We start from the raw sequence: 23,792 nt of genomic DNA, 5'->3' as shown, positions 1-23,792 counted from the left end.
CAATGGCAAACACACAATAGGCAGTGTCTGAGGGAGGGAAACCAGATGACCTCTGCTGCCACCACTATGGGCTCCTAATATTTTTTTTTGTAAGTAAGTTGCCCACAGAAACGAGTGTCCTAAGGACCAGGGTTAGATTTTTGTTCCCGGTACCTGTGTGTGAGGAGTGTCTGTGCGGGTTTCCACTGAGTACTCCAGTTTCATCTTCAAAATTATGCATACAGTGATTTGGCGACTCCTAACTGCCCCTGGATTTGAGTGAGTCAGCTCATCAAGATTGTAATTTTAAGGCCAGTGTTTGACCTCACCCAGGATGAAACAATTAGAAAATATGAATGAAAGAATGAATGAATGAACTAATGAATGCTTATTATTGATTGCACATTGGCACAGCAGATAGTGAGGGTGTTGCACAACTTTCTTCAGACCCAACACAAATCTGATGTTGTTGGTTATGGAAAATGAATGAATGAATTTTATAATTTAGCACAAAGATAATGCTGAAATCCCTCGCATCTGATGTACACTATATTGCCAAAAGTATTCGCTCGTCTGCCTTGACACGCATATGAACTTGAGTGACTCCCATTCTTAATCCAGAGGGTTTAATATGATGTCGGCCCACCCTTTGCAGCTATAACAGCTTCAACTCTTCTGGGAAGGCTTTCCACAAGGTTTAGGAGTGTGTTTATGGGAATTTTTGACCAGTCTTCCAGAAGCACATCTGTGAGGTGAGACACTGATGTTGGACGAGAAGGCCTGGCTCACAGTCTCTGCTCTAATTCATCCCAAAGGTGTTCTATCAGGTTGAGGTCAGGCCAATCAAGTTCTTCCACACCAAACTCGCTCATCCATGTCTTTATGGACCTTGCTTTGAGCACTGGTGTGCAGTCATGTTGGAACAGGAAGGGGCCATCCCCAAACTGTTCCCACAAAGTTGGGAGCATGAAATTGTCCAAAATCTCTTGGTATGCTGAAGCATTAAGAGTTCCTTTCACTGGAACTAAGGGGTCGAGCCCAACTCCTGAAAAACAACCCCACACCATAATCCCCCCCACCAAACTTTACACTTGGCACAATGCAGTCAGACAAGTACCATTCTCCTGGCAACCGCCAAACCCAGACTCGCCCATCGGATTGCCAGACGGAGAAACGTGATTCGTCACTCCAGAGAACACGTCTCCACTGTTCTAGAGTCCAGTGGCGACGTACTTTACACCACTGCATCTGATGCTTTGCATTGTGCTTGGTGATGCTGCTTGGCCATGGAGGAAAGGAAGGGAAATTTCACAACTGGACTTGTTGCACAGGTGGCATCCTATCACGGTACCATGCTGGAATTCACTGAACTCCTGAGAGCGACCCATTCTTTTACTAATGTAGAAGCAGTTTGCATGCCGAGGTGCTCGGTTTTATACACCTGTGGCCATGGAAGTGATTGGAACACCTGAATTCAATGATTTGGATGGGTAAGTGAATACTTTTGGCAATATAGTGTATGTAGAAATATCTATGGTCGAACATACAGAAGAATCTGGACATTTTTAGACATCTATATTTTTCTTTTTCCATCATACAATGCCTTTTAAAATAAATGCAATTCTAGAGTAAAAATTAATACAAGAGTATTCGTATAGTACAAGAGCACAGTACATTTGAGTATTAACTACTGTATTATCAAAAATAAGTTTCACTTTGTAGGAGAAAACATTCTTCCTCAAATCACAAGATTGTTGATCCAGAGTCCGATCTTGTGGCAGACCTCAACAAACAAGGAGTAATCTGATCTCAGACCACTTAGAGTAATAATGAACACTAGAACTAATCTCAGTTAGCGCTCTGTTTTTTCTATATTCTCAATGTTGCATATCCCAGATCTGCTGTGGTAGGAGTGTGAGGTGATTATGGTGTAGCGTCCTCAGCTCGGTTAGTCGACCAAGCAGCCTAGCAAAGCGACATGGCCCGAGATTTGAACCCTGACCGTTCCTGCACACCTTGGAGAGAAGCTCCAGAATGAACTCCTGCAGGTTCTCTACACAGCTCGCTGCAGGCAAAGACAGCCGGTCTGCTTACATGCAAAATAGAGAAACACAGTTGAAATGGCATTTATGTCAAAAGGGACATATATACAATAGCAAGCTTGGTATTTCTATAATATCTGCAAGTGTTTTTTTACAGTGAACAAAATTGTGGAAGGGAGTTGAAGCCCTGCAATGGATTGGCAACCTGTCCAGGGTATTCCTGGACCTGCTACAACCCTGACCAGTTTGATGAAAATGAAAAATCCAGTCAAATTGTCTAATCAAAAGGGGGTAGTCAAGTTCTCTCTTAGACCAGCGTTTCCCAACCTTTTTTGCGACACGGACCGGTATCATATATGAAATAATTTCACGGACCGGTGGGGAAGTGAGGATTTAATATTATTTAATAATATTGCTCACAAACAATGTGAAATGAGCTTTTTTCGCTGCAACAAGTCGCTGCTCCCACTTAGAGTTGACAATAAGACAATAACATCCGAAGTAGCACCTCTAATTATTCATTCTTTCTGTGCGGCCCAGTAATAAATGTGCTGGAGTTTATCCCAGCTTTTCAATGGGTGCAAGACACATAGTAACCCCAGTCCATCGCAGGGCAGACACACATACACACATACATGCTATAGGGCAATTCAGTGTCTCCAGTTAACCTGACTGCATGTTTTTGGACTGTGGGGGGAAACCGGAGCATACACAGGGAGAACATACAAACTCCACACACAAAGGACCCGGACCGCCCCGCCTGGGGATCGAACCCAGGACCTTCTTGCTGTGAGGCGACAGTGCTACCCACCAAGCCACCGTGCCGCCCTCTTAACACTCAATTAATTATCTTAATTATAAGTCTGTTTATATAAAAATACTCCTGGCAAAATAAATATAAACATCAAAGATAAAGATCATACCTGAGCAGAGTACCGCGGTAGCAACCAGCAGAGCATATTCAGCCTCCGTCACAGCGATGGCTGCCATACTATGAAAGAAATTTAGCATTGGCCTCAAGATCTCCTCACCCATCCCTGTTTAATGAAGAAGATCAAAAACAAAACAGAACTTAATTTTGATTCAACTTTTATTTTGTAAGATTTTGGTGTGTGTCTGTTGAAATGTGTGCTTATTAAGTTAAAAAATAAATTGGTTGTTTAGAAGGTAGATAACTGGAAAGCTAATATGACTGTCAGGAGGACACATGAAAGACCAGTTTGCAATTTGTTTAGGTATTTGTAGTGGTTTCTTGAGCAATACAAACAACTGCTATTCTACATAGATCATTTTTGTATACATAAATAACATGTGAATTTATTACTTTTTAATATTCCTTGCTATTAAAACCATATACAGTGGTACTCTGAAACGCAACATCAACTGGTTCTGGGAGTGGCGTTGAGTTTAAAAGACGTTGAGTTTCAAGGTATTTTTTCCCATAAGTATGTATGGGAAACCTGGTAATGCGTTTCATAGTACAGTAAAACTGCATATATTTTAGGCTAATGTAAAATAATGGGGTTGTTTTTGACACTTATACGCTGAAAATAACATGAATATAATATAAAAAACACTGAAATACAACTGAAAACACTTAAAATCAATAAAAATACAATAAAACCTGCACTTTACCTTTACTTCTTTATTGTTTCCTTATGCTTCTTAATCTTGGAGATGCTTGATCTTGGAATACCATATTCCGTTCTGTACTGACGCATTTACATGAAAAGTGACAAAAACGCTTTTGCGCTGGCTCAAGCAAAGCGTTGAACAAAGCGGCTGTTCATTGTTAATTTGAAATTTGAAGAATACATTTTTTAAAAAGCTGAACACGTTGAGTTTAAGGTAAATGTTGAGTTTAAGGGTATAAATTACTTGACGAAGGGCGTTGAGTTTCAAAGATTTTGAGTTTAGGGGACGTTAAGTTACAAGGTACCACTGTACTCCACAGTAATGCACAGCAGACACTTACCTGAGTTTAGTAGAGTTTCATGGCTGCTGGTCTTGGATTGTGAGGTTTTCATCCAGTCATAACTAATGTTGGACCCACTTACAGGATACAGACCTGATAAAAAAAAATGGAGCTTAGTGACAGTGAACAGTTTATATGTTTGGTCTCATACAGTATCATACGGATCAACGCTGAACTACCTGCACTGTACTGGGATGGATTTTCACCAAACCGTTGAGCTGACAGCAGGAACATGACCTCCACAGAAGAGCTGGAGAGAAGAATGCTCTGGTCAGCATTGTCCAACTGCTCAAACCCTAAACACACACAGAATGAAGAATAGGTAACAGTTCTGTTCAGACGCCATCTAGAAGTTCTATGGAGTATGAAGAATGAGAGGTGTCGGACCTGGTATGCTTTTTGAGAACTGCAGAAGCCTTTCTGTCTCTAGAGGGGTCAGGAAATCTATACCGTCTTCTAAGCACAACCACTGGGGCACCTAAAAAGAAATGTAAGGATATTATGTTGTTAAAATGTTTTTTTTAAGCTTCATTCTGAACTTTACATCTTACATTTACTTTACATTTCAATCAAACCCTGGTCTGGAATGCCCCTTGTTTGGCATGTTCGTTGGTAAGTTCTTAAAAATCACGTGTGTCAAAGGTGTAAAAATATTACCATACCTTACTTTTTATAATGCATTTTCTCCCTTTTTTCTCCCGGTTTTAGCACGTCCAATTTATAACCAATTGCGTTATGCGTCCTCTCTACTGATGCTGACCCCCGCCTCGATTGAGGAGAGCGAGACTGTCACACGCCCCCTCTGACACATGTGCAGTAGCCGACTGCATTTTTTCACCCGCACGAGGCGAGTTCATATGCCGATCAGCATTATTCCTCGACTCTCGATCAACCAGCCAGCAGAGGCTGAGTCATAAGGAGTCCCTATCCGGCTTGTCCTACCCTATGAACAACAGCCAATCAATGATCATGCGGCCGTCCAGCCCAGCCGGCTGCCCAGAGTTTTGATACAATGTATTCGAAATCCCAACTCTGGTGTGTTAGCGTGTTTTACCACTACGCAACCTGAGCAGCCCCTTACCATACCTTACTACACATTAACTATAATGTAGGCTAAATCATATTCATAATAAGGGAAACATTATACATTTTATGTTTTTTTATTATGATACTTTATTATAAATAGGTTTTCAACAATATATATAAATATATATATATATATATATATATATATATATATATATATATATATATATATGTATATAATCCCACAAACCTATAAGATCATGCTTTATATATATATATACAGTATAGTATCAAATATAAAGTATTTGATCCCCTGCTGATTTTGTAAGTTTAACCCCTTACAAAGACTTGAACAGTCTATCATTTTTATGGAAGGTTTATTTTAACAGAGAGAGACAGAATATCAACAAAAAATCCAGAAAAAAAACATTAAATAAAGGTTATAAATTAATTTGTATTTAATTAAGGGAAGTAAGTATTTGATCCCCTACCAACCAGCAAGAATTCTGACCCCCACAGACCGGTTATGTGCCCATGAGGCACACAAATTAGTCCTGTCCCTGTATAAAAGACTCCTGTCACAGAATCAGTTTCTTCCATTCAAATCTCTCGACCACCATGGGCAAGACCAAAGAGCTATCAAAGGACGTCAGTCCTTTGAGCTATCAAAGGACTATCGCACCAACAGTGGTCTCTTTCTCACCAAACTTCCTGCTGATGGTCTTGTAGCCCATTCCAGCCTTGTGCAGGTCTACAATCTTGTCCCTGACGTCCTCTGATAGCTCTTTGGTCTTGCCCATGGTGGTTGAGAGATTTGAATGGAAGAAACTGATTATGTGACAGGAGTCTTTTATACAGGGACAGGACAGGATTTTTTGTTGATATTCTGTCTCTCTCTGTTAAAATAAACCTTCCATAAAAATTATAGACTGTTCAAGTCTTTGTAAGGGGGTAAACTTACAAAATCAGCAGGGGATCAAATGACCCACTGTAGATAGATAGATAGATAGATAGATAGATAGATAGATAGATAGATAGATAGATAGATAGATAGATAGATAGATAGATAGATAGATAGATAGATAGATAGATAGACAGACAGACAGACAGACAGACAGACAGACAGACAGACAGACAGACAGACAGACAGACAGATATAGAAATATATAGATTTATATACTGTATATGATATATGATAGATGAGCACTGATGTATCTCATGGCTAGCAGTTTTTTTTCTCTTTGCTACATATTCACATGACCCCTTATAAGCAGGCTGTCAACATCCAGCAAGATTCACTCTTATCAAACTGCTCCAAGTTTCCTCTGTTTCAAGATATTTGCTCTCACTGTGGTTCAGAGGAGTCATCATATCTTAGACTTGGCTTAGTTCTTTAACCACTCCAAACATCTCTAAATCTCATTGTAGATCAGAGCATAGTTTTCCTATAGTAACTTTCTGTTGACTGCTTGACTCTGATGGTAAGGTTTATGGTGTGTTAGATGTGTATTCTGCTGGTCTATCTGAAATCATATCTGGATGTGTTTAATTAGCTAAACTGTTGGTTAACTGCTTGTTAAAGTAGCCAAAAGGGAAGTACATTTTTTCCTAAGTAATATGGTTTCAAAAAACAACATGATGTAAACTTGTGATTTAAGACAGGGTTAGTCAAAAAAAAAAGGGTCGCAGAGAAAGTAAATAAACGAATTTTAACTGGCACATAAACAGGAAAAGAACTTGTAAACAAACACCCTCTTGTGGAGGCTTTATGCTACATCTTGGAAACCACAGTAGGACCAGATTGTACAGAAGCAGAGCTGAAAGAGTAAGATGCATTGTTTGTGCTGCCTGGGTCACATGAAAATTTAAGATAAGGAATTAAAAACAAAATACATGGGACACATCGCTGTCTGTTGTAATCCACGTGTAGTCAATGTGTGCCTCTATCATCTTTTCAAATGTAAATGTAAATCTATGCACATACACCTACCCTGCACTGTATTGCGTCCTGACCTCTGAACCAACGATAAGCTTCTACAATTCTGTTCAGGACGTATTTCTGCTCTCTTGACAATCCCAGAGCCACCTGAAATGCACAAAAATACAAATACCGTTCACTTAGTAAATTATGCGCAAAAATGCTGACAGATTGAAATGCTAACAAGCTGTTTGAACAACTTTAATTTACAATCATCATGCGTATAATTTATTTTTAAGGATTTTAACATCATGTTTTACACACTTCGGTTACATTAATAACAGGACAGGTAGTTACTGGTTACACAAGATTCATCAGTTCAAGTCTTTTAATGTCAAACACAGTCATGGACAATTTTGTATCTCCAATTCACCTCACTTGCATGTCTTTGGACTGTGAGAGGAAACCCAGGACCTTCTAGATGTTGGGGCGACAGTGCTACCCACCAAGCCACCATGCCACCCCATCATCCAAATAAAATGGAGTCTTTGTTAAACCACTATTAGGGCACTTCACTGTAAAGTACTGTACGTATAGCTGCTGGGATTGGGTACGTACCCGTGCTGGTGCAGGTACTCTGCTGGTAGAGGAAACATTTCTGCTTTCGTTGCTCTCCTCATCCTCTGTAGCAAGTGCTGAAAGTGAGTCTCCTCTGTGCTTTGTGCCCTTTCGCAACCTCTTCGACTGGCATTGCACCTCGGTCAGTAGACCTGAAGAGACAGGAACTTACGTCAACTTATGTCATCCAATCCACAACACTCACTGATCACTTCATTACGAGGGTTCTTCAAAAAGTTTCCACACTTATTTAAACACTATTTATTAAGAATTTCAAAAACAAATGACATCACTTTTCTACATAGTCAACTTCTGATGCATTTTTCCCAGCGTCGTACCAACTTTTTAATGCCATCAGCAAAAAATGTTTTTGGTCAAGCGTGTAGCCACTGATGCACCGCTGCTTTCACATCATCATCACATGAAAATCTTCTTCCCCTTAAAGCTTCTTCCAGCGTCCAAAGAGGTGGAAATCAGATGGCGCTAAATCCGGACTGTAAGCTCTCTCTCAGTTTCTCAGACATGACCAATTACTACTCCTTCCACTCTCACCATTTCCAACCAAGATACAAAAGTGTGGAAACTTTTCGAAAGACTTCCTCTGCTCTTAGAACACCATTTTGTTTTTTTGCGACATGGATTTCAAAAGGTCTTTTAAATATTCCCTTTGCTCAATGTTGACATGGTTGCATCAGTAACTCTGTAAAAAGTGATTCAGTCATATAGCAAAAACCACATTAAAAGGATGTAAGATTTACTTAATCAAGCAGAACCTAGTAATTTATTTGAGTACAGTGGACCCTTGACTTACGAACTTAATTGGTTCCGAAGGGCTGTTCAAGTCAAAATGTTCGTTAGTTAAACCTATTTTTCCCATAAGAAATAATGTAAATAGAATTAATCTGTGCCAGACCTCCCAAACCACCCCCTTACCTAACCTTTCTAATGTATTAAATGGTCTTTTTTGTTATAAATACAAGTATATCTCCCTGAAATCTTAAATAATAGAATAGACTTTCCTGTAATAAACAATAATAAACAACAATACACAGTAGTACTGTACATAAAAAACACACATTCAGTACAGTACGTGTGCTGTATCATATACACCATAACACATTTCCTTATTTTTATATAAAATGTATCTACCAGAAACAACAATAACTCTCATATTTCTCTATTATTTTCTTCTTTATTTCAACAGTATTGTATTTTGTAAATGTAATTGAACAAAAGAAAGAATACTTTACTCAGTGATTTCCTTCCTCTCTCTTACTCACTGCCCCCACTGTCTGATACACAGTGACAGCTACTGGCAGGAATAATTATACAACACAACAAATGTAATAGATTTGTTCATTTTCTCAGCTCTACGCTCTCTTTGCACATTCTTTGGGAACATTTTAATACGAAATATAAAGAAAACACTGAACGTTCGCTCACTGTATATATATAGAGAGAGAGACAGTTGGAGTCAACTTGTACGTGACGTCATGTGTTTTGCAAATTTTTGTTCGTAATCCGAAATTTGTTCGTACGTTAAGTTGAAAAAGATCGTTCGTAACCCGAAATGTTCGTATGGTAAATTGTTCGTAACTCAAGGGTCCACTGTATAATATACATTTTTGTATTTGTTAATTGTACCTACAATAACAAATGCTTATATTTTTATAGCATAACTGCTGCAAGTTGGAAAACTGCACATTCATGCTATGAATCACCTTTTCTACCATGTCCCAAATACATTATAGTGAATTCAGATCTGGTGGCTGGGGAGGCCATTAAAGTCCACTTATTGTCATATTCGTTAAAGTGGTTTATAATATCAATAATATATAAATCTGGAAAGGAAAAAAACAGAAGAGAGGACAGAAAACAAATGTCTTAAAGAAAGAGCTAAAGAGAGAGATAAAAATGAGAGGATTTGGTGATTTGGTGCTTTATTATGCACTATTAAAAGATGACAAATGCTATGCTGTGGCTATGAATGTATGCACATGGGCACCACCAATACTTAGACTGTAAAAATTCAAACAGTGCTTGATGCTTTAACAACTTTGTAATTACTGTAACAACTTTTAAATCAATGTTTTTCTCTGACTTCTCTTAACCAGGCAGGCAGAACTGCCACTCACTGGATGTTTTTGTTTGGTATATTCAAAACGGTCATTATAGAAACAACAACCCCTGTTGTTGCATTTTCTTTCTTCATATGATAAGCAGCAAGCTTTAGTAGACCTGTAAGGTGTCAGGTTTAGAGCAGTTTCGGCTCATTTTTTTACATTAGCTTGACCTGACTGTGGATAGTGTTAGCTATGTTCTAGTAGATTCCAATTTATAGTCTGGTTTTTGGTTCTTCTTGAATAAAATCTAACCATCTGGCAATGGATTGGCGGTCAGTACAATGTTTTCCTGCCTTGCACCCAGTGTTACCCAGTAAAATTGGGTCTGTAGCAGCCCTAACCAGAATAAAGCAATTGATGAAATTATTATTATTATTAGTAGTAGTAGTAGTAGTCGTAATAGTATCTTTATTATTATTATTAGTCACAAAATGTAAACTGTGCTGTAAACTTTGTTGTAATCAGACATGACATTAGTGGAGGAACTTACACTCGGCTAACATGCCCACGGCTCTACACTTGCGCAGTCGACAGTCCTGGCACTTGCGACGCATGTACATGTCCATCTCACATCCACCACCACTTTTACAGCGGTAAACAGCCTTTTTGGTTACACTGCGCCTAAAAAAGCCTAAAAACAACACAGAGATTAGATGAATTTTTATCCAAAAACTGGAAACAATTATAACAGAACATAGTACAACAATTTTAATCTTCACAAGTTTACAGTTAGTAATACAGCTAAGTAGTCTACAATTGCACTAAAATGCTGCCACCACTCACCTTTGCAGCCTTCACAGGTCAGAGCATTGTAGTGATATCCTGAAGCTTTGTCCCCACACACCACACACAGTTCATCCTGACCCTTGACCCTAGCTCCAGGTCCCATTCTGGGTCTCTTTATGCCTGTCGTAATGCCCATGCTGCCTCTCGTCTGTCCTTGCAGGTCCATGTCTGATTGGCATGGTGGTTCCGGACATTGTGGGCTGTATGTGTATACGGGGTTACACGGCTGAGAGCTGGGGGGTCCGTACACAGAGAACTGAATGTTGGCTGAGCTATAGTGCTGTTGGCTGTAGGGAAAAGCCTGTAGATCAAAGTCCTGGTCCACCAGCACATCTGCAGGAAATAATATTCATTTTAATAATATGTAGGATTTAATTTATTTAATACACCACAGAAAGTGAATTTCACCTAAATGTCAGTATTTTTCAGACATGATTTAAAATTATGCTGACATGAATTAAAGGAATGCTTCAGGAACGTCATGCACATCCAGTGACTTGCACGGTTTGGGAATAATCCCATGACTTTTAAGAGGCTGTTGGGACATAATAACAAAAATATCAGAGCAAGACCTTGTGATCCTCTAAATGACTCTGAAGATAGGGCACAGCTGGAGGTCTGTGAAGTTTAGGATACTAGTTTCCTATGTTTTGGCCTTACTCAGAAAATGTAAATATACAAATGTTCACCTTAAATGTCTTTTAACCTTTGCTCATTCATATTAATGCTCATGGCTTTGGAATATGTTCTCCAACAGGCTCATAGCCAGGTATCCACATACTTTTGGCTGTATAGTGTAAATACATTGTTTGTTACATTATCCTTGTAGCAGTAGTGCATCTATCCGCCTCTCAGTTTTGCAGCTTTTCCAGAGGAATCAAAAATCATCTAATTTCTGTGTTGGCCTTTGATCTCAAAACTGACCACTGAATGGTGCCCAGATGGCGCAGCGGGATGTTCCGCTAGCACACCAGCATAATGTAATAAAGTTAAGCACATACACCAATCAGCCATAACATTAAAACCACCTCCTTGTTTCTACACACGCTGTCCATTTTATCAGCTCCACTTACCATATAGAAGCACTTTGTAGTTCTACAATTACTGACTGTAGTCCATCTGCTTCTCTGCATGCTTTGTTAAAGAGTAGGTATTATTTAGGTGGTGGATCATTCTCAGCATTGCAGTGACACTGACATGGTGGTGGTGTGTTAGTGTGTGTTGTGCTGGTATGAGTGGATAAGACACAGCAGCGCCAATTAAGTTTTTAAACACCTCACTGTCACTGCTGGACTAAGAATAGTCCACCGACCAAAAATATCCAGCCAACAGCGCCCCGTGGGCAGCGTCCTGTGACCACTGATGAAGGTCTAGAAGATGACCAACTCAAACAGCAGCAATAGATGATCGTCTCTGACTTTACATCTACAAGGTGGACCAACTAGGTAGGAGTGTCTAATAGAGTGGACAGTAAGTGGACACTGTATTTAAAAACTCCAGCAGTGCTGCTGTGTCTGATCCACTCATACCATCACCATACACACTAACACACCACCACCATGTCATTGTCACTGCAGTGCTGAGAATGATTCACCACCTGAATAATACCTACTCTGTAGTGGTCCTGTGGGGGTCCTGACCATTGAAGAACAGAGTAAATGCAGGTTAAAAAAAGTATGTAGAGAAACAGATGGACTACAGTCAGTAATTGTAGAACTACAAAGTGCTTCTATATGGTAAGTGGAACTGATAAAATGGACAGTGAGTGTAGAAACAAGGAGGTGGTTTTAATGTTATGGCTGATCGGTGTATACTACTTGACGGTTATTTCTGCCTTCCATACTTGACAGTATATCTCTTTAATATCACTCAACCTTCTACTTCTGTTCTTCTCTTCCAGATGTTCTGTATCCTGTTCAGGCTGAGGATATGCTGTGTGACATGGCTAATCTCACATTTGTTTGTAAATAGTTGAAGTTGTCTATAAACAGTATGTTGGTGAACAGTTCTACTTACGTAATGTAACATAGCTTTACCTCACTGCCTTCACAACAACAAATAACTGGGTTCAATACTAAAACACACAGTTTGTATTCTGGATGTAATACTGCACATAATATTAAACTACATGTATTACTTTCTGGTGTATACACCCATTGCAAGCATTCAACTATGTGGCAACAGTTTGGGGAATGCTTTTTCAGCAAGGCTGTGCTCCCATACTCAAGGTGAGGTCCATGCAGACATGCATTGAAGTTTGGTGTAAAGGAACTCCAGTGGTTTGAAAAGAGTTATCACCTTAACAACAATAAGCACCTTTGGGATGAACTGGAACATTAAACTCAAGCCATGCCGTTTTTGTCTAACATCAGTGCAAGTCCTCACAAATTGACCGAATGGGAAAGGTGTTTGCTTTGGCACTTGTTGCATTTAAGTGCTGTTTAAAAAATTGCATTGTATGTCTTCCAGGAGTAGCTGTAAATTTTTTATGCATTTTCTCCCCTTTTTCTCATGCCGACTGCATCTTTTCACCTGCACGAGACGAGTTCATATGCAGATCAGCTTTGTGTACGGAAAGCCACACCCTGATCAATGCATTCTTCCTCGTCTCTGTGCAGGCACCATCAATCAGCAAGCAGAGGTCGTAATTGCATCAGTTTTGAGGTCCCGTCTGGCTCTCACCCTGTATGAACAACAGCCAAATGGCAGAGCTGAGTTTTGCAATTGTGCGGTTGAGATGTCAGCTCTGGTGTGCTAGCGTGTTTTACCACTGCGCCACCTGAGCGTCGAGAAGCTGTACATTAAAAAAAAACAACTTTAAGCTCAGGAGACCTTAAAGTTCTTTCACAATAGAGAAGCTACATTGTAGTTACTAATAGTTATAGTCATTCTAATTATATATATTTTAATAAAAGTTAGTTTTTTCCTAGCATATCTTACTAAAAGGTTATAGGTTATTTAACAAGCACATTTTGCTAATAATTCTTCTCCAAATGCAACCAAATTAAAATAAAAAATCAGCACAGTAAGTTAGTACTGAAATATCAAAGATGTTCTGACAGGATTAGCAGTGATTTAAGTACACTGCTCAAAAAAATAAAAGGAACACTTAAACAACGCAATGTAACTCCAAGTCAATCACATTTCTATGAAACCAACCTGTCCAGTTAGGAAGCAACACTGATTGTAAATCAATTTCACCTGCTGTTGTGCAAATGAAACCAACAACAGGTAGAAATTAGAGGCAATTAGCAAGACAACCCCTATAAAGGAGTGGTTCTGCAGGTGGTGACCACAGACCATTTCTTTCTTCTCTTCCTTTCTGGCTGATGTTTTGGTCACTTTTGCATTTTGTCAGTGCTCTCACCCCTAGAGGTAGCATGAGGCGGTGTCTACAACCCACAGAAGTTGCTCAGGTAGTGCAGCTCATCCAGGATGGCACATCAATGCGAGCTGTGGCAAGAAGGTTTGCTGTGTCTGTCAGCACAGTGTCCAGAGCATGGAGCAGATACCAGGAGACAGGCCAGTACACCAGGAGATGAGGAGGGGGCCGTAGGAGGGCAACAACCCAGCAGCAGGACCGCTACCTCCTCTTTTGTGCCAGGAGGAACAGGAGGAGCAGTGCCAGAGCCCTGCAAAATGACCTCCAGCAGGCCACTAATATCCATGTTTCTGCTCAAACTGTCAGAAACAGACTCCATGAGGGTGGTATGAGGGCCCAACGTCCACAAGTGGGGCTTGTGCTTACAGCCCAACACCGTGCAGGGCGAATGGCATTTGCCAGAGAACACCAAGATTGGCAGATTCGCCATTGGCGCCATGTGCTTTTGACAGATGAGAGCAGGTTCACAGTGAGCACATGTGACAGACGTCTGGAGTCTGGAGACGCCGTGGAGAACGTTCTGCTGCCTGCAACATCCTCCAGCATGACCGGTTTGGCAGTGGGTCAGTAATGGTGTGGGAAGGCATTTCTTTGGAGGGCCGCACAGCCCTCCATGTGCTAGCCAGAGGTACGCTGACTGCCATTAGGTACTGGGATGAGATCCTCAGACCCATTGTGAGACCATATGCTGGTGCAGTGGGCCCTGGGTTCCTTCTGATGCATGACAATGCTAGGCCTCAAGTGGCTGAAGTGTGTCAGCGTGATGAAGGCATTGATGCTATGTACTGGCCTGCCCGTTCCCCAGACCTGAATCCAATCGAGCACATCTGGGACATCATGTCTCGTTCCATCCACCAATGCCACATTGCACCACAGACTGTCCAGGAGTTGACTGATGCTTTAATCCAGGTCTGGGAGGAGATCCCTCAGGAGAACATCCACCACCTCATCAGGAGCATGCCCAGGCGTTGTAGGGAGGTCATACAGGCACGTGGAGGCCACACACACTACTGAGCCTCATTTTAACTTGTCTTGAGGAATTTCCACTGAAGCTGGATCAGCCTGTAATTTGATCTTCCACTTTGATTTTGAGTTTGATTCCAAATCCAGACCTCCATGGGATAATAATTTTGATTTACATTGATCATTTTTATGTTATTTTGTTCTCAACGCATTCCACTATGTGATGAATAAAGATTTTCAACTGGAATATTTCATTCATTGAGATCTAGGATGTGTTATTTTAGTGTTCCCTTTATTTTTTTGAGCAGTGTATAATGTTAAATTAAACAGAAAATAACTCACCGTAGTACTGTGGTTCTGCGATGCTGTAGGTTTCTCCTCCAGAGAGGTAACTACCAGCAGTCAGGCTCATCTCAGAGTCCATCCACTCCCTCATTTTTGCTGCTAATTTCCCAACCACAAAAAGTGCAGAGAAGTCCACGTATACCACAGAGCAAGAAACAATTCATACATCATTATCTAAAGAATAACTATAAATTTCAGTCTTTAAATTGATGTGTGTTGGATGAGTCTCTAAGACACAGACCACACTAGTTCTGGAGCTGAATATGCTATATATAGACAATTACTTGATTTAAAGCTGCAAGTGAACATATTGAGGTCAGAGTGCATAAAGACAGGGGACACTGAGTGTGAGAATGGAATAGAAACGAGCCCTGCTCGTCTAAACAGCTGCTCTGGCACTGGTTTTAAAGAGTGGATTAAACAGAACCGAATCCCTGGTGTCTCCACAGGTCTGATCTGGAAATGGCCCTCCCAGTAGAGCACAGCAGCTGGAGGACATTTATGAGCCACCTGAATGTGCATAATGCTCACAGAAAGTTCTGAAAAGGCATTTTGACATACTTTCTCAATGATATAATGTCTTCAATCTTCAAAAGTCATCATATTTGCACCGCACAGTATAGATTAACTATGAGGCTATTTGCATGATACACAATACTTATATAATGTGCAGTTCAAGTCAAATACTTATATAATTTGCAGTTCAAGTCAAATAATTATATAATAGGCACTTGTAGCCTAGTGGTTAAGGTACTGGACTGGTAATCAAAGGTTGCTGGTTCAAACCCACCAGTGCCAGGTTGCCACTGTTGGGCCCTTAAGCAAGGCCCTTTACTCTCAATTGCTTAGACAATATACTGTCACAGTACTGTAAGTCGCTTTGGATAAAAGTGTCTCCTAAATGCCAAAAGCTTGTTTCAATTGCTCAAATAGGGTTTAGTTCAGGTTACTGTGAAGGAACTCTCTGATTTTGTTGTTGTTGTTGCAAAGCTTTTAGGTTTGAGATGAAAATTTGTCATTTGTAATGAAAAATGAAAAATAGATGCCACATTTTTAAAAGTGGTCTCAGACTTTAAACCCATTGTACATACACACGATCAGCCATTACATTAAAACCACCTCCTTGTTTCTACGTACATTGTCCAGTTTATCGGCTCCACTTACCATATAGAAGCATTTTGTAGTTCTACAATGACTGACTGTAGTCCATCTGTTACTTTGCATGCTTTGTTAGCCCCCTTTCATGCTGTTCTTCAATGGTCAGGACCCCCACAGGGCCACTACAGAGTAGGTATTATTTAGGTGGTGGATCATTCTCAGCACTGCAGTGACACTGACATGGTGGTGGTGTGTTAGTGTGTGTTGTGCTGGTATGAGTGGATCAGACACAGCAGCGCTGATGGAGTTTTCCTTGCTGGACTGAGAATAGTCCACCAACCAAAAATATCCAGCCAACAGCATCCTGTGACCACTGATGTAGGTCTAGAAGATGACCATCTCAAACAGCAGCAATAGATGAGCAATCATATGTGACTTTACATCTACAAGGTGGACCAACTAGCTAGGAGTGTCTAATAGAGTGGACAGTGAGTGGACATGGTAACTCCAGCAGCGCTGCTGTGTCTGATCCACTTAAACCAGCACAACACACACTAACACACCACCACCATGTCATTGTCACTGCAGTGCTGAGAATGATCCACCACCTAAATAATACCTGCTCTGTAGTGGTACTGTGGAGGTCCTGACCATTGAAGAACAGCATGAAAGGGGGCTAACAAAGCATGCAGAGAAACAGATGCACTACAGTCAGTAATTGTAGAAGTACAAAGTGCTTCTGTATGGTAGATGGAGCTGATAAAATGGACAGTGAGTGTAGAAACCAGGAGGTGGTTTTAATGTTATGGCTGATTGGTGTATGTGTGGCGCATGTGCCATTACAGACTTCTACAACTAATATAATATAACAGGACTTTCTTTGTGGAGTTTGCATGTTCTCCCTGTGTCTGCGTGGGTTTCCTCCGGGAGCTCCAGTGAATTGGAGATACAAAATTGTCTATGAGTGTGTTTGACGTTAAACTGGTGAACTGATGAATTTTGTGTAATGAGTAACTACCGTTTCTGTCATAAATGTAACCAAAGCGTGTAAAACATGACATTAAAATCCTAATAAATAAATATAATTACATTACATCTAAATTAAGTATTTAGAAGTAATAAAAGAACCATCAAAACAGGTCTGCTTTTAAACAGAGGCTGCAAGTACAAGGATGTTTACAATCAATGACCTTCAAATTGCCATGGTCTTGGGACTCATGTACTAGCAGCTTTAAATTAAGTGCAGTCTTGTTTATGGTGGTTCTTGGGTTAATTTACCTTTTTTCTATTTTTCAGTGCTGTATCTATTGTTTATCTAAAGATCGACAGTGTACCTGGGTCAATCGGGGCTTCTCGTGGGAGGGCAAGAGTGATAGACGGCTCATCTCTGATGCTTTGTACACTGTTTGCTCTGTTTCACTGTTTGCCATGACTCTGTTTGTCCTGCAGTTAATATGTCACCCTGAGAGGGTTTAGGATTTTGGGAGTTTCATTTACCCCAGTCTGATACACATAAATGGTTTAGATCTAGACATGCATTTGCTTACCTGTCGCCAGTTACAGTAAACTGTACCAATGGTACTCGAAACTGTGGCTTGTGTATCGCTGTCATTTTAAAATGTGGCTTTAAAAGGCTTAGTTGTTTTTCAAAAACATTAAATATCTATAGCTAATCTATAGAGTTAATATGTCTATTTTTATTTAGTTCTGCTTATTAAATTGTATTTTTATATTGTTTTCTTCTATGTCTTTTTAATTAAAAATGTTCTATTAAAAACTATTCAGTTACTAGGCAGCACAGTGACAATAGCTAGTGCTGTCACCTCACAGCAAGAGGGGCCGGGGTTTGATTTCCTTCTGTGTGGAGTTTGCATGTTCTCCCTGTGTCTGTGTGGGTTTCCTCCGGACGCTCCGGTTTCCTCCCACAAGTCCAAAGACATGCAGTCAAACCAGTCAGAGCTACTAAAAATTGTAGCGAGTGTGAGAGTGTGACTTTTGCCCAATGGATCGGACCCTGCAACCCTGACCAGGAAGAAGCAGTGACAGGTCAGTGGTTAAGGTACTGGACTAGGAATCAGAAGGTTGCCGGTTCAAGCCCCACCACCACCAAGTTGCCACTGTTGGCCCCTGAGCAAGGCCCTTCACCCTCAATTGCTCAAAAAAAAAATTTTGTTCAGTTATAATCTAAGCAATTGAGGGTTAAGGGCCTTGCTCAAGGGCCCAACAGCAGCAACCTGGCAGTGGTGGGGCTTGAACTAGCATCCTTCTGATTACTAAAATTAATGTTTGGTTGCCCATTCTATTACAAGTACAAATCTAAGATAGCTACCTTCAAAGCTACAATTACTGTTCCCTTTTTAATTGATATCAGACTAATAAACAGTGTATTATTGTTTACTGTTTATAGTATATAGATCAGCCATAACATTAAAACCACCTCCTTGTTTCTACACTCACTGTCCATTTCATCAGCTCCACTTACCATATAGAAGCACTTTGTAGTTCTACAATTACTGAGTGTAGTCCATCTGTTTCTCTGCATGCTTTTTTTGCCCCCATTTAATGCTGTTTTTCAATGGTCAGGACTCTCCCAGTACCACCACAGAGTGGGTATTATTTAGGTGGTGGATCATTCCCAGCACTGCAGTGATACTGACATAGGGGTGTCTTATCCACACCAAGGCTGATGAAGTTTTTAAACACCTGGACCAATAGTCCACCAACCAAAAATATCCAGCCAACAGCACCCCGTGGGCAGCATCTTATGACCTCTGATGAAGGTCCAGAAGAAGACCAACTCAAACAGCAGCAATAGATGAGCGATCGTCTCTGACTTTACATCTACAAGGTGAACCAACTAGGTAGGAGTGTTTAATAGAGTGGACAGTGAGTGGACACTGTATTTTAAAACTTCAGCAGCGCTGCTGTGTCTGATCCACTCATACCATACACACTAACACACCACCACCATGTCAGTGTCACTGCAGTGCTGAGAATCATCCACCACCTGAATAGTACCTACTCTGTGGTGGTCCTGTGGGGGTCCTGACCATTGAAGAAAAGGGAGAAAGCAGGCTAAAAAGGTATGTAGAAAAATAGATGGACTACAGTCAGTAATTGTAGAAATTCTATATGATAAGTGGAGCTGATAAAATAGACAGTGTAGAAACAAGGAGGTGGTTTTAATGTTATGGCTGATCGGTGTATTTACAACACTACATGAAGGAAACTGGGGTGAAAACACCACATTTAAAAACTTAATTTAATTCATTTAAGGGACAAACGTATCCAACGCCCATTTCATTATTACCACCAGTGGCCTAATTCTCCTTGTAATTTGCACTCTGACTATGTGTAGGAGCAGTTTTGATAGAGGCATTTTAAATGCTTCCATGTCCAAAGGGAAGGAGGATTCTTGTTATTTCTATTGTTATTAATCAACATGACTGGGGGTCATTTCCTCACAAATCCAGAAGAACAAAAACAGGACCTCTGCCTGCATGCCGCACACAGTTTCTTCACACAGGGTGAGAAAGAGTAGGACTGTTGAACTCTCTTCGAGAGGAGAGCGGGTTAAAGAGTTTCAACATTCATTCATTTTTCTCTAAATAGCAACACGTATATCTTCTTTATTTGCTGACTGATGGGCAGGGGTGGTCTCATGTTGCAAAACCCATTGGGAGTATGAGTTGTGTTTGACGTGGAAAGAGATTAATCATGATAAAACTTCCTAAAAACCTTTGGCTGTTAACTACTGTGCAGCACTGTGTACTAACCTAATAATTTTCTTTACCCCTGTAAATCACCCATCAAGGTCTGTCCATCAACCAGTCAGCATTTTTTTTATGGTCTGTGCTTTGTTTGCAGTAGTCTGGCTCAGATGATGTGGTGTTTATAAATTCCAACAGGAAGCAGCCTCTCAGATTAGAGTGGCCTTGCGAAGAGAGCTGGTGGGGGGAGAGACTAAAGTCCAGGGTTAACTAAAGAGATTTCAATACAGAATACTATCAGTCTCAGTAAATCCCTAGTTAAAGCACAAAGCTTCATCATTACTACAACTGAGCCCAACACTGACAGTGCAGGAGAAAAATGAGGTAACGTAACACACAACTGACACTAATTGCTTCGTCCTAACATAAACTGTGCCAATCTTGCCTTCAGCATGGCCTTGACCTCGAACGTACCAGTGACCTGCTTTCACTTTAAATGTACAAAACTGTAGTGCAATCGTGGTCCGAGTGATGTGAGCTTGTTCATGTACATAAAATAATAATTATGATTTTAAAAACTCTGATCTACAGGAGCACATATAAACAACCATTAAAGAATAATTAATGCCATTAAAATTTTAAACTGTACACCAAAGTGCCACAAGGGTGATCTGTGTGCTCAAAGCAAAAAGGGCCTAGGTTTGAATGCCCAGCCTAGCGGCCAGGGTCTTTTCTATGTAGAGTTTGCATGTTCTCCCTGTATCCATGTGTGTTTCCTCCCATATGCAGTCAAGCTAACTAAAAATGCCCTGTATGAATCTTTAAAAGTGGTAAACGTGGCACATATTTTCCCATATATATATATATACACCGATCAACCATAACATTAAAACCACCTCCTAGTTTCTACACTTACTGTCCATTTTATCCATTTTATCAGATCCACTTACCACATAGAAGCACTTCCACCACCTAAATAATACCTGCTCTGTGGTGACCATTAAAGAACAGCATGAAAGGGCTAACAAAGCATGTACAGAAACAGATGGACTACAGTCAGTAATTGTAGAACTACAAAGTGCTTCTATATGGTAAGTGGAGCTGATAAAATGGACAGTGAGTGTAGAAACAAGGAGGTGGTTTTATGGCTGATAGGTATATATATATCTCGTGCTGTGTGTGTGCTGTATATATTTATATGGAAAAAAAAATACCTCTTAATCATTTAATACAGGTGTCCTTATGCCACAGATGTATTGTATCAACTGTGAGTGATATTATCGAGGAGGCACAGCAACTCTGCCATGAAGTGGTAGACCACATAAAATCATAGAGCTGGGTCAACGTGCTGATGTGCATAGAGAATAACAGTCGCCAACACTCAGGTGACATCAGCACAAATACTGTGCACCAGGAGCTTCATGGCAGCTGCATGATAGCCTTATGTCACCAAGCACAATGCCAAGTGTAAAGCACATCCACCACTGGACTCTGAAACAGTGCAAACATATTTGGTGGAGTGACGAATCACACCTCTCTATCTGGCCGTCTGACTGGCAAGTCTGTGTTTAGAATTCAAGAAAATGTTATCTGTCTGATTGTATTGTGCCAATGGTTACGTTTGGTGAGGGGATAATGCTATGGGTTTGTTTTTAGTCAGGCCCCTTATTTCCAGTAAATAGAAACCTTAATGTTTTAGCATACCAAGACATTTTGGACAATTGTATATTTCTACATTTGTGGGAACAGTTCTATCTATCTATCTACTTACATGTGTGAGTGTGTGTGTGTAGTATACATATATCATATAAATAAAATATATTTAAAATCACATATTGATGAATATAAATAGCTGTACGTTTATAACTAGAAGTTATATATTTTGAATAAATACACTAAATATTTTATGTAATTTTAAATACATTTTTAGATCCCTTATCTTGAGTTATTTTGAGTTATATTGATTTTATTACACTTAGCTACTTATTTATAAACCAAATAATTGTTTAATATAATTTCTTATCCCCCGGCCACTCTACTGCATATGTTTTGGACATGTCCAAAGCTCCATGTATTCTGGCGTACAATTTTTGAAACTTTCTCTAAAATATTTGGGAGAGTAATTGACCCATCTCCGTTTATTGCCCTGTTTGGTGTGGCACCGGAGAGTGGCAAGAAATAAATTAGCGTTATGGCCTTCAGCTCTCTTCTGGCTAGAAGATTGATATTGTTTAAATGGAAGGACTCTGCTCCACCTACATATTGCCAGTGGTTTACAGAAGTCGCTAGTCATCTCAGACTGGAGAAGATTAGATACACTGTCCGGGGGTCTACCAAGAAATTTTACAATATCTGGCAGCCCTTTCTGGCACATATTGAGGAGGTGGGGGCTAACGGTGTGACAGTATAATTAACATATTTAACTTTAATGTGATGGCATTTTCTGTTTTGATTTATTGTATACTGACTGTGTTTTAAGTTTATATACTCATGGCTAGTCTGGGGGGAAGGGGACTTTATTCCTTTTTATTTTCTCTTTGTTGCTATTTTTGTAAAATTGTATTAAAAAACTAAATAAACAGACCTTGATAAAAAATATATATATATAATTTCTCATCATTTAATAAGAATAAATAAATAAATATTTAAATAAATATAAAATTGTATAAATATATAAAATATATAAAACACCAAACTATCTATAGCATTTTTATATCGTTCTATCAGTATAATTACTTTAAATGGTTAAATTATTGTAAATTTGTCCAGGAAAAAATCAGCTGTGTGTATTTATAATAAAAGTCATTAAAACTTGTAAAGAACGACGGTTAATAATCACTGCCACAGTCACTATACAACCACTATAAAATATAAAAAAAAATTTAAATACAACATAATACCTGAACATGATATTTAAAAGATTACATATATATTTGGCTAGATACAGAGCAGTCAGGCAGTAGTAATACATGCATTACGGAGTACTCACCAGCTCTGATGTTTTCAGCGTTTACTCTTCCAATATCCTCTTGATTTGCCTTCCCGTACATTTGTAATCCTGACAGAGGGCCAGCCTCTCACGTCCAACACTTACACCAAGCACACACACACACACACACACACACACAAACAAGCTGTGCTGATTTCTCCACAATACAAACGATTAACTCAAACAAATACCACTACATATAATTGTGATTCTGTTTATGTAGCAAACAGTATGGAAAGCTGTTAAAAAAGATTTTTATTGGCACTAAATGGATACTTGATTTATACTTAATAAATGTATACTGAATTTTGCTTTTATGTGATTTATGCAGTACACTTAAAATTAAAAGTTTGGATACAAATATAAAAGAACTGTGTCGTAGCAGTTCTGAGATCTTAATGATGATTAAAGTGATTACCGAAGCAGCACAGTGTTGCAGTGGGTAGTCCTGTCACCTCACAACAAGCAGGGCCTAGGACTGATTTCCCGGCTGAACACTTAGAGTCCTTTATGCGTGGATTTTGCATGTTCTCTGTGTATACATGTGGTTTTCCTCCGAGTGCAGTTAACTGGAGCTGCTAAAAACTGCCTAAAATGTGTGTGTGTGTGTGTGTGTCTGCTCTGTAATGGACTGGTGTTTCCTACCTCTCACCCAGTGAATCAGCCCCACTATGAACCTGACCAGGATAAAGTGGTGGTAAAATAGATAGTGAACGATTACAATTGGTGACTTTTTGTGCTAATGCAAACAGGACCAGGTTGACTGCAACAAAAAAATACATAGAACAGTGCTTTCTTTATCAAGATCAGGAAAAAGATACCTAACTTAACACATTTT

General features: G+C 39.8%; 1 protein-coding gene across 4 annotated transcripts; it reads right to left on the bottom strand.

The window, feature by feature from the left end:
- Positions 1-1,539: 1,539 nt before the first annotated feature.
- Positions 1,540-23,037, bottom strand: nr1h5 (nuclear receptor subfamily 1, group H, member 5). Of its 4 annotated transcripts, none has more exons than XM_062999130.1 (11): positions 22,955-23,037; positions 15,155-15,256; positions 10,465-10,800; positions 10,172-10,312; positions 7,559-7,710; positions 7,013-7,108; positions 4,384-4,474; positions 4,176-4,292; positions 3,997-4,089; positions 2,945-3,058; positions 1,540-2,068 (listed from the first exon to the last, which is right to left on the bottom strand). In XM_062999130.1, exons 1-11 carry the CDS (start codon positions 23,013-23,015, stop codon positions 1,857-1,859), a joined length of 1,515 nt encoding a protein of 504 aa, XP_062855200.1. In that variant the 5' UTR covers positions 23,016-23,037; the 3' UTR covers positions 1,540-1,856. The 4 variants fall into 4 exon arrangements, with proteins under 4 accessions (XP_062855200.1, XP_062855201.1, XP_062855202.1 ...); XM_062999131.1 differs by having other exon boundaries at positions 1,540-2,065; positions 22,955-23,036; XM_062999132.1 differs by lacking the exon at positions 22,955-23,037 and adding an exon at positions 20,032-20,842.
- Positions 23,038-23,792: the final 755 nt, after the last annotated feature.

The sequence above is a fragment of the Trichomycterus rosablanca genome, chromosome 7 (genome assembly GCF_030014385.1).
Source record: "Trichomycterus rosablanca isolate fTriRos1 chromosome 7, fTriRos1.hap1, whole genome shotgun sequence".
In the NCBI taxonomy this organism is placed as follows: domain Eukaryota; kingdom Metazoa; phylum Chordata; class Actinopteri; order Siluriformes; family Trichomycteridae; genus Trichomycterus; species Trichomycterus rosablanca.
The sequence above is the reverse complement of the archived record's forward strand: the minus strand, read 5'-3'. Positions and strand labels throughout refer to the sequence as shown.

Excerpts from the sequence above, each read along its gene's own strand:
- nr1h5 (XM_062999130.1), bottom strand. The coding sequence starts at position 23,015 with ATGTACGGGAAGGCAAATCAAGAGGATATTGGAAGAGTAAACGCTGAA. Across the intron at positions 10,313-10,464 it reads GACCTGTGAAGGCTGCAAAG|GCTTTTTTAGGCGCAGTGTA; the intron begins GTGAGTGGTGGC and ends TGTTGTTTTTAG. Across the intron at positions 7,711-10,171 it reads CGTGGGCATGTTAGCCGAGT|GTCTACTGACCGAGGTGCAA; the intron begins GTAAGTTCCTCC and ends CTGTCTCTTCAG.